At 41.7% G+C, this 9,422-nt stretch overlaps 1 protein-coding gene across 1 annotated transcript; it reads right to left on the reverse strand.

The window, feature by feature from the left end:
- Nucleotides 1-1,003: 1,003 nt before the first annotated feature.
- Nucleotides 1,004-8,632, reverse strand: LOC147451060 (clathrin interactor EPSIN 2-like). The gene is made up of 14 exons (XM_086520012.1): nucleotides 8,310-8,632; nucleotides 7,314-7,395; nucleotides 7,167-7,215; nucleotides 6,883-6,962; nucleotides 6,698-6,776; nucleotides 6,543-6,626; nucleotides 5,745-5,890; nucleotides 5,250-5,639; nucleotides 5,122-5,163; nucleotides 3,385-3,483; nucleotides 3,173-3,309; nucleotides 2,579-2,760; nucleotides 1,809-2,502; nucleotides 1,004-1,711 (listed from the first exon to the last, which is right to left on the reverse strand). The coding sequence occupies exons 2-14, from the start codon at nucleotides 7,352-7,354 to the stop codon at nucleotides 1,317-1,319; spliced, it is 2,418 nt and encodes an 805-aa protein (XP_086376138.1). The 5' UTR covers nucleotides 7,355-7,395; nucleotides 8,310-8,632; the 3' UTR covers nucleotides 1,004-1,316.
- Between the last annotated feature and the right edge of the window lie 790 nt (nucleotides 8,633-9,422).

Raw genomic sequence — 9,422 nt, forward strand, 5'->3', positions numbered from 1 at the left:
ACTAGAAAGATTCTATATTGGTGATTGGACAACACTACAGACAGGTGAGCTCTTCATTTTGCCAGGGATAGTGCTCTCTAACCAGGCTCTATATTCTTGTGCATTACTGCTCATACTTGCTGGTTGTTCACCATGGTTCTTCTTTACCTGAGCGTATACTCTCTGATTCTGCACTGAAAGCGATCTCAAGCAGGCTATTCTAGCCTGCTGTACTACATTGTGAATTAAGACATGCATGACAATGGTGACCAGTTCAAGTAGAAACCTTATGTGGCGTGAAGAGCAAGGGCAACCTACCACCTTGGCCACTATCTAGCACATGATAATCAACATTCTCATTTCATCGAGACACACCAAACGAGCTTTTCAAATGTATAACACTTGCAATCTAAGTTTGTCCATCAAGCCTTGGTTTTTGTGTGGATTGCTAAGGTGGATGGGATGAACAAGGACCCCTGTCAAAGAGCACCAAATCCCTCCTTCCACATTATTTCTGGACATCATATCTGTGGATTCACGATTGAAAGACTTTGAGCTTTCACCCTCCATTGACTTTATGATGGTGAAGCAGCCCATGCAACATAAGGCATATGTACGTTCAAACTGCTCTAGCTAAGAAGCCTCTCCCATGCAACACAAGCTCCGTTCACACCCATCTCATCCCACCTATGCACACCTCAACCAAGTGTGTACCAAGAAAGATCCAAAGATCCACGTTACAGTCACTCTCTACAACACATTTCACGAAAAGAAGTCCAAGTGTATACCAAAAAGATCCACATTATAATCACACAATATCTACAACACATCTCATGAAAATTAGCCATAAAGATGACGAAAAGTTCTGACTTTCATCCTTGGCACTTTACTGTCTCATACATGTAGCCAACGAAGTAGAAGCAAAACAGGAAAAAGCTATTCCTTAGGGAAAGGCAAAAGACGAGAGTTACCTTCAAAAATAATTCAATTAAGTACTTTCCAGGACATACAAGCTAGACGAGAGTTACCTTCAAAAATAATTCAATTAAGTACTTTCCAGGACATACAAGCTAGTGGCTGACAAAACCCCCATTCTTGAAAGTAGGTACTATGGTTTATACAAGAAAAACCATATAGCCGGACAGACCTGGGTATGCATCTCAAGGAGCTGAGAAGGAACAAGATGGCAACAAAAGAGTGCCATTAATTACAGATGCACTGATAAAGAAAGAGACTCCAGCACGTTATTAGATACTACGTTGGCTTTGTAAAGACCAACCTCAATGAATTTTATGTTTTCATCCTCATGAATAGAGGCCAAGACACCATCAATGAACCTACCGATATCCACTGTACTGTTGCTGGTTTCCCATACCCATCCCCATCCCCATCCCAGGATTCATACCCACGCCCATACCCATACCCATCCCAGGATTCAAACTCATCTGCATCATGGGATTTCCCATTCCCATCCCAGGGCCCATAGGTGGTCGCATGCCCATCCCCATTGATGTCATCCCCATTCCAGGAGTCAAACCTACATTAGTCATCAATACAGGAGCAGCAGGAGGAGCTATAGCACCAGCTCCAGCCAAACCAAGTCCAGAACCAGACCCCATAGCTCTCCCCATGTTGACTGTCGAAGTTTTAGCTGTTGCTCTTTCTTCTTTTATTCTCTCTGTTCGAAGGAGATCAAAATCGATGCCAATATCAGCTAGAGGATTGCTTTTTGCTGGGCCAACCAAACATTGCACATAAGCAAGCAAGAAAACGTTTTGACTTCCCTCAAATTCAAAATGATGAAGCTATGAACAGAAAGTGATACTTACGCCCTGCTATGTTCAGATCAACCAATCCCTTGCTCAAAGTATCAGCCCAGACTGAAGACTTTGTCTCGAATTTCTTCTCTTGTTGTGACTTCATGGCAGGAAGAGGATTAGGTTTTTGTCCTTGGGTAGCAATCGAGTACAGTGGCTGAGAAGCTGCCGTAGGTGCTACCAGGTTCTGATTCATTTGGGGAGCTGTGGATGTGTTGAATGATGCAACCACTGGTCGTGCACCATTTGCCGATGTAGAGGGAGTTGCCTGAAATTGATTTGCTTGAGATGCCACTGATGTGGTGAATGATGCAGCTGTTGGTGGTGCGCTCGAAGTAGAACCAAAAGCAGCGGCAAAAGAATCATCTCCAAACAAGTTGCCGCTAGCAAATATGGCAGGCACAGATTGACTTGGCACAGATGGAGGAGCAGGAATTGATTGGCTTGGTACGAGAGACGGAGGAGCTGCATAAGCACTAAAACTATTTGTGCTCATCATGACAGCAGGCATGGGTGGACTTGGTATTGATGTCGTCGCAGGTGTGTAAGCACCAAAACTATTTGTGCTCACACTGACAGTTGCAACACCCCCATTCCCTGTAACACTGAGTGGTGGATTGACAGCAGCCGATGTGATGGAAGTATTTGTTAACGCTAATGTTTCAGCTTTAAATGGATTGTCTCCAAAAACATCACCATCAAGGTCCTGCATTTTTATGAGAAAAACAGTCACATATATAGAGTTGCTAATGTTCACACGGAAACGAGCAGCTAGGACTCACCCGCATAACTGCTGCAGCTGGTGGAAGTCCGTAAGTACCAGGGTCTCCAAATAGATCACTTGAGCTGCTACTGAGAGCAGTAGAGAGACTAGTTACTGGACCAGGTGATAGTACTCGTACAGCTCCACCTTGCTCTGCTTGGCTGAAAGGCTGATCAACCTGGAACGTTGGTGCTGATGTTGCTGGTGAACATGAACCATTTATTAGAGTATGCAGAAACTAAATGTCACAGAATCTATAGCAATAGTGGCACAATGCCAAGGCCCTTGATTGCCCACAAAGATAGGAGCTAATGTCTATCAGGCTTAAAGCAGCATAATCCTTGGAGGCATAGAATTTTGACAATCACTGGTATATCACTTCTCAGAACCTGACTTAAAAGGTCCTCCTTTAGAGAGGATGGTGGGGTGGGCTTGGGGGCAAGGAGGAGGCGCCCGGGTAGGGGGGGGGGGGGGGGCGCAATGGGTACTAGGCTGCACTGAAGAGAGTTGGCATGAACAGCCAATGCCCCTAGCTGCTTGCTTTTGTTCCAAACAGGGGCAAAGCCTTTCACACACTGTTGATGTAAACTAAACGAGACTTTCATAACAATACCTGAGGATGCACGTGGATCAAACTCATCAAAATCATCACTCTGACTCTGTGTTGAAGGTGCTTTTGGGGCATTGTTTACTTGACTTGCGTTTGATTTGGAAGCCCTAGCAACAGCAGCAGCCAAGCCCCCGCCATCTCTGTTGAGCAGTAAAATAAATTCACAAGCTTTCATGGTGAAGCCAAAACTATCACAATCGTATAAAAGATCTTGCCTTTGCTCCTCTGCACGATAGTCGGGGCTTCCGAGCGCTTCTTCATAGCTTGGAGGTGCAGTCATCATTCTAGGATCAGCAGGTTTACGATCTGCCCTCCTGGAAAATCAAAGCAAGAAGCTCATATCAGTAATTCAAAAATAAGTCCCCGGTGCCCAACACGTAAACCAGACTTTCAATATCCCTGCAAGTAACAAACACTTTCTATGCATGAAAGCAATCCAGGAATTTGTAAAAACAAGTCCACACATAAACATAAATCTGGACAAAATTAAAGCAGCCTTACAAAACATAAAAAGTATGAAATAGGTGCAGAATCCAGAGAATGAAGTTTGTCTCTGCGACCTAATAAAGCAAGGTAAGGTCTCGGGATGCCATTCCAGAAAAAGAGAACATAAATCAAGAGTAAAGAAATACAATTGAGTATTAAATATCTGTTTAATTTGTTATAAAAGAATAAAACAAAAGAGTACAAAATACAAAGAAGACATTGTTTCACTACAAAACGTCACACTAATGTTGGAGCACAGTGAAACCTGGGACTGAATCGTTCATAGATGCATTTTTGAAGGCCCTAAAACTATGATAACTTCTTGTTGGCGAAACATGTGTTTCACTCAATCATTAAAAAGTTTCAAGGCTTGAAATGTTTCACCTTTCTTGACCTACCGAAACGCATTTCATGGCGACCATGTTTTACAAGCCAAAGGAAAACATCCTGATGGGAAAAGGGCTTTAGTTTATTAATAAAATGCATGCAAAATGAAATCGAGGACAACTTTGAAGGTGACAACCTCAGACTAGGGGGAACAGACAATCCCCAAAAAAGAATCCCCCCTAGAAAGTATGGGGGTCAGATTCACGCAATCCATACAGGGACTGCCATGCCAAGATTTGAAGGAAGTACAAGAACACAAAGGTATGCAGAGTGGGGAAGTAATTGATGGCCTCATCGTATGCTATTAAGTACCTAATAGATTTGCTTTATAAATGTTCGATTAGTTTGAAATGAGGAGTACAAAGCAAAAACCTCAAACCATCACACGTGACGTGATGAGAATAAATGGATTGATTCAATTTGAGACATTGTTCAAACACAATCCTCTGTCTGAAAAGCTTGGAAAGACATTCCTCTGTGGTTATGCTTTCCAGAATGTGTCCTAATGGTAAATGTAGGTCAGAAGCAGACTCCAATCCCCAAACTACAATACTAAAACTCCATGGATTATGGAACTTGCCAAAAATGACATGCAACTAAATGTTTACGATTTAAATTTTAAAATTACCACGTTTCTTCACCTAAATCGTTCTAAAACTTAAGTGTACAAAGACAGGTAACACTAACTTTCCACAAATTCGCCATAGCGTAGGTAATGCATTGATGTTCCCAAAGGAGAGAACAGGCACATAACAAGAACTGTAAAGCACGAAAGTGAAAGCACACAAGAGAGACTGGCTTGAAATTTTTAGTCTGGGTATATTGACAACATAAAGTATTTTCCAGTGCAGGTTAAACCATATAGCACTATAGCATCTGAGCTGAATCCGACAATAGTCCACTAAAATCAAAAGTTTTTAAAAAAAAAGTATCCAAGGAGGCGTAAATATTTCAACCTAGCAAAAACTTACAAGAAATGAGGACACCTAAGAACCTAGACAAGTTGCATAAAATGAAGTTTGCTTGGGCCATTAGTATCAACAACTTTGTGCAAATAATCACCCCATATGAATCCTCACCTTTCATCTGCCCCATATTCATCACCTCTGCCTCCACCACTCCTGTTCACAAGCAAAACACTTTCTTTTCATATAACATATCCTAATCCTCGTGTCGTTAAAACAAAAGTTTTATTATGAAAAAGAACCTGGAAGAATGACGATCATCATCGTCATAGGCTCGATCACGGTCCCTTTCATAACTTCTGTACTTGTCACTTTGCCTATCGTCACCCCTCCTAGAATTATATCTATCCTCTTCACGATCATAATCTCTGCTATACTCATCTTTGTAGCGATCTCCCCTGCTGGATCGATCACTATCTCTGCCACTCCGATCCCAGTCCCTACTATACCGATCTTCATCTCTAGATCGGTCCCCATCCCTATCTCTTCCATACCTATCATCTTCCCGATTTCCATACCGTGAATTGCTTCCATAGCTGTCCTCTTCATACCTATCACCACCATAACTTCCCCCTGTGCTATGATATGAACTGGGCTTGTACATTCCTCCTGTGGAAGAAACACCACGGTACCTAAACACACAAAAAAGATTAATTATAGCGAATTAAGAAATGCAATCAGACTCAAAAAAGTAATTCCATCAACATGATAACGTTTCTTGGAAAGAAGGCACATACTTATCTCTATTTTCAGCAGCCTTCTGCCGTGCTTCCCTTATTTTTTCTTTGTCATTCACCAATGCCACAAGTGACACTGACTTTTTTCGCACATTTAGACCCTGATCTCTACCATTAGAGTCGATATATTGAAAGTCTGCTAGGGTCTACACACAAAAGTAGACCTGTGGTTAATTGCCAGGATGATCATTTAATTAAACATATTTCAGAAGTTAGCGAAAGTCCCTACAGACTTTATGTTGTAATGGCAAGAAAGACACCTTCATAAGGTAAGAGAGGACTAAAGCTATGAACCAATCTCCTAAGCTTCCCCAAGGCTTATTCAAGCTTCCCCAAGGCTTGTTTTCACAAGCCAAATATGAAACAAACGAACGAAACAAGCGAAAAAGCATTATCTCCTAAACTTGACTTTGTCGTCATTCACCCCAAAGACATGAAAGAGTACAAAGAATTAATTCATAACCTTGAATACCTAAGACAACTACACAAAAAATTTATACATAATCTCCTACGGCTGGCAATGTGCCAACTTCACTTCACCATATACACATGATATCCCCACACAAGTCATCATGCTGAAGAGTAGGTTCAGGTTTGTATGAAGTCTGACCCTAGTTAGACCAACCTTGATTAAAACAACCAACTTAGTTTCTGTCACACTCCGAAGGTAAGAGACAACACTATTTTTTCTGTGGAAAACACGTGAAATTTAAAACTCCACGACTCTTTGGATTTGCATTGCAAAAATAACCACAATTAACGCTGAGGAGTTAATTTTTTTAGCAGCAAGCTTCTTACAGAAAGTTGATATGCATGCTCTCTCAGCTCATCTATCACCCTTTCAGATCCATGTGCAACAAGAAACTCCGACAAAGTTAGTGCCTGTAAGAGACAAAACCCACATAAACATACAACATGAAACGCATGAATCCTGCTGCTGAATGCAACTTTACCTTATAGACATGCCGCCAATTACGACCAGTGTCATTTATGCGTTTCCATATAATTGCCATTATCATTTGATAGTCATTACTGTACAGAGTAAAGAGTTTTCCCAGAATTATCTTCAAGAAAGCTGTGGGACACTAAAGGCAAAGTCAAGCAAGCTTATATAAGAAAGGTATGGCCTCAAACGCACTAGTTCCGAGTCGCTTGTGCAATGTCAGCCATGACTGTTCCATGTGGTCCCCACGGCTCATTGCTGGTAACATCCAGAACCTACATGTGCCATAACAAATGACTTACTACACACACAAACGTATAATATGCCCATAGAGTCTTAATACTTAAAGATCTCCCAGACATAATTTCTGATTCAGGGTAAAAATCTACTAGCAACAAGCTCCATACATATTAAAGCTTTTTAGTCATCATGCACAAATCTAGTCAAAAGTTGCAGAATCTGAACTTCCTAAGTGTTACCTTCTGCTCAATCTCGGGAACCTTGAGAACCTTATTCACCTCTCTTTTGCTGAAAAGTAAACAGGGGATGATGAGCACAGCATAGAGATTGGAAACCCACCTATACAGATCATTGTAACTTTTGGTAATCAGCATCAAAGGACTTACAACTCCCTAACAGTCTGATCAAAAGCTTTCTTCAAATCCATCTCCAGAAACAACAGCACCCTTTGAAAAAGGTTTACAATTCCTGCATTTCATTGCACAAATATAGCTTGTATAATCCCAAGTAATTTAAAATTTACAACATTCAATTGGCTAAAACATACAAGATCCAAATTAAAACCTCGAGTAAAATAGAAACGTGGGGAAACAACAAATCAGATGCCAACAGCAAACTGCAAAGAAGAGCATACCCTCAAGACATGTACCCTAATTGGTGCAATGAGTTAGGTACTTTTGCCATTTCTTGAGATAAAGAAAGTACTCACCCAGTGAGCTCAAAACTTATGGGCGTGCAGTTCAATGAGATATGAAACAGTCAGTTTGGCAGCTTCTTTAGCCAAAAATGTAAGAAACAGCCAGCTAGTTCTTCTAGGTGTAAAATACAAGACTGGAAGAGATCAATATGTGGAAGGACATAAAAATATGACAAGTATGCAGGGCACGGACATTCAGGGAAAAAGCATCATATAGTTGGAAGTCCCTGGGGCCTACCTATCCACAGGCATAGAAGGTAAACCCCTTAGCCAGCCTAAATGGTGCAAGGCATCAATAGTGTATATTTGAGCCCTAAATGCAGTTAAGAGAAAGTTAAATAGAGAACCAAATTCCTTAAAAGATGAAACCATCAGATCTTGCAAAACCATAATGCCGAAACAAAGGGCACGGATCAAAAGCATGACAAGCTCCTGCAGAGTACACACTTTCCATGGGATCAGTGTGAAGGTTTACAACGTTAGTTAGTCTTTCCATTCTCTGGATCCATGTGGAATCACTGCTTGGGTGGCGGAAATATTTGAGCCAAAAAACTTGCCTTTAGGGGGATTGAGGAGTGTGTGTTTTTTTTGGTTTTGTTGGTTGGGTTTTGTTGCGCTTTGGGGGCGGGGGGGGGAGAGAGAGAGAGAGAGAGAGAGAGAGAGAGAGAGAGAGAGAGAGAGAGACCTGGATTTATGTCAGTCGCATAGATGGCGAAGATAATTATGATCAGAATGACGCAGACGTAAAATGCTGCCCTCTGCTTGTAGCTTCTGATCTACGATTTGAGGAAGTACAAGATCCAAAAGCACCCAGCAGAAGGACTGGGGGATATATCTGCTTCTCCTTGTCCTAATCCTTGATTTCAGTTACCAACTCACGGGCATGTAGCCGAGCTCGAGGTAGGAAATCTACACGTTGATCGTAGAGCAGAGAGAAACGCCGGGTTGGATCCTCTCGCTCGGCATAGACGAGAATGGGTGAACAGACGAACAATACAAATGTCGTAAAGTAGGTGCAGCACAGGCCAAATAAAAAATTTATTGCACAAAGTAAAGTAACAAGGCCCCCTTTTAACTTTTCCCGATCATTTGGCTTAAGAAATTCATTTGAAAAGTGGCATAAAAATCCCACATGAGTTGTTAGTTATGTTGTCTATTTGCACCCAAAGGATTTAAAATACCTTTGGTGTAGATCTCAAGAGACAAGGTTTGAACCAACAATACGCTTGACAGTGTTTGCCTAACACTTGCTACCTTCTCTTTATACCAAGTGTGTGTACAAGTATGTTAGGTTGGTTCAGACGACCCAGCGGCAAAGAAGCAGAAAGGGGCGTGTGTCCTTTGTGGCGCACAAGGATTGAACCAAAAAGGTGTCCAGAATTGTCATACCCACAAAACTTTGGGCGATTCCCCCCCTTAGAAAGAAAAATCTTCCAAGCACTTTCTCTGCATGATTTTTGGACATCAAAGCTTGAACCTCAATTGCACGGCTGAAACGAAGAGTCAAACAAAGTGGGCTATCCCTATTGGATGTTATCCAATCCCAACCTTTTTGTTCAATATCCTGCCTCTTTCCCATCTGAACATAGCAACTCGCGGCAAAAACAAAATGTGAAACTTTCGCCGCACTCGTCTGAACCACTCTTAGCACAATTGCAATATTGGTCAGCTAAGCATGTAGAATCTAAGGCTGAATATATGGCTGCCATAGAGGCTGCCAAAGAGGCCTTATGAATCTCACAGCTAGTGGGAGATCTTGGTTTGGCTGCAAATGTTGTATACTACATTGTGATAACTA

The sequence above is a fragment of the Adiantum capillus-veneris genome, chromosome 9 (assembly GCF_014529385.1).
Source record: "Adiantum capillus-veneris isolate H3 chromosome 9, ASM1452938v2, whole genome shotgun sequence".
NCBI classification, from domain to species: domain Eukaryota; kingdom Viridiplantae; phylum Streptophyta; class Polypodiopsida; order Polypodiales; family Pteridaceae; genus Adiantum; species Adiantum capillus-veneris.

Bases quoted from the DNA above. Each gene is read 5' to 3' on its own strand.
- LOC147451060 (XM_086520012.1), bottom strand. From the start codon at position 7,354: ATGGATTTGAAGAAAGCTTTTGATCAGACTGTTAGGGAGTT. The intron at 6,777-6,882 runs GTGCGTTTGAGG...TACTCTGTACAG, and splicing joins GCACAAGCGACTCGGAACTA to TAATGACTATCAAATGATAA. The intron at 5,640-5,744 runs GTATGTGCCTTC...TTGTGTGTTTAG, and splicing joins GCTGCTGAAAATAGAGATAA to GTACCGTGGTGTTTCTTCCA.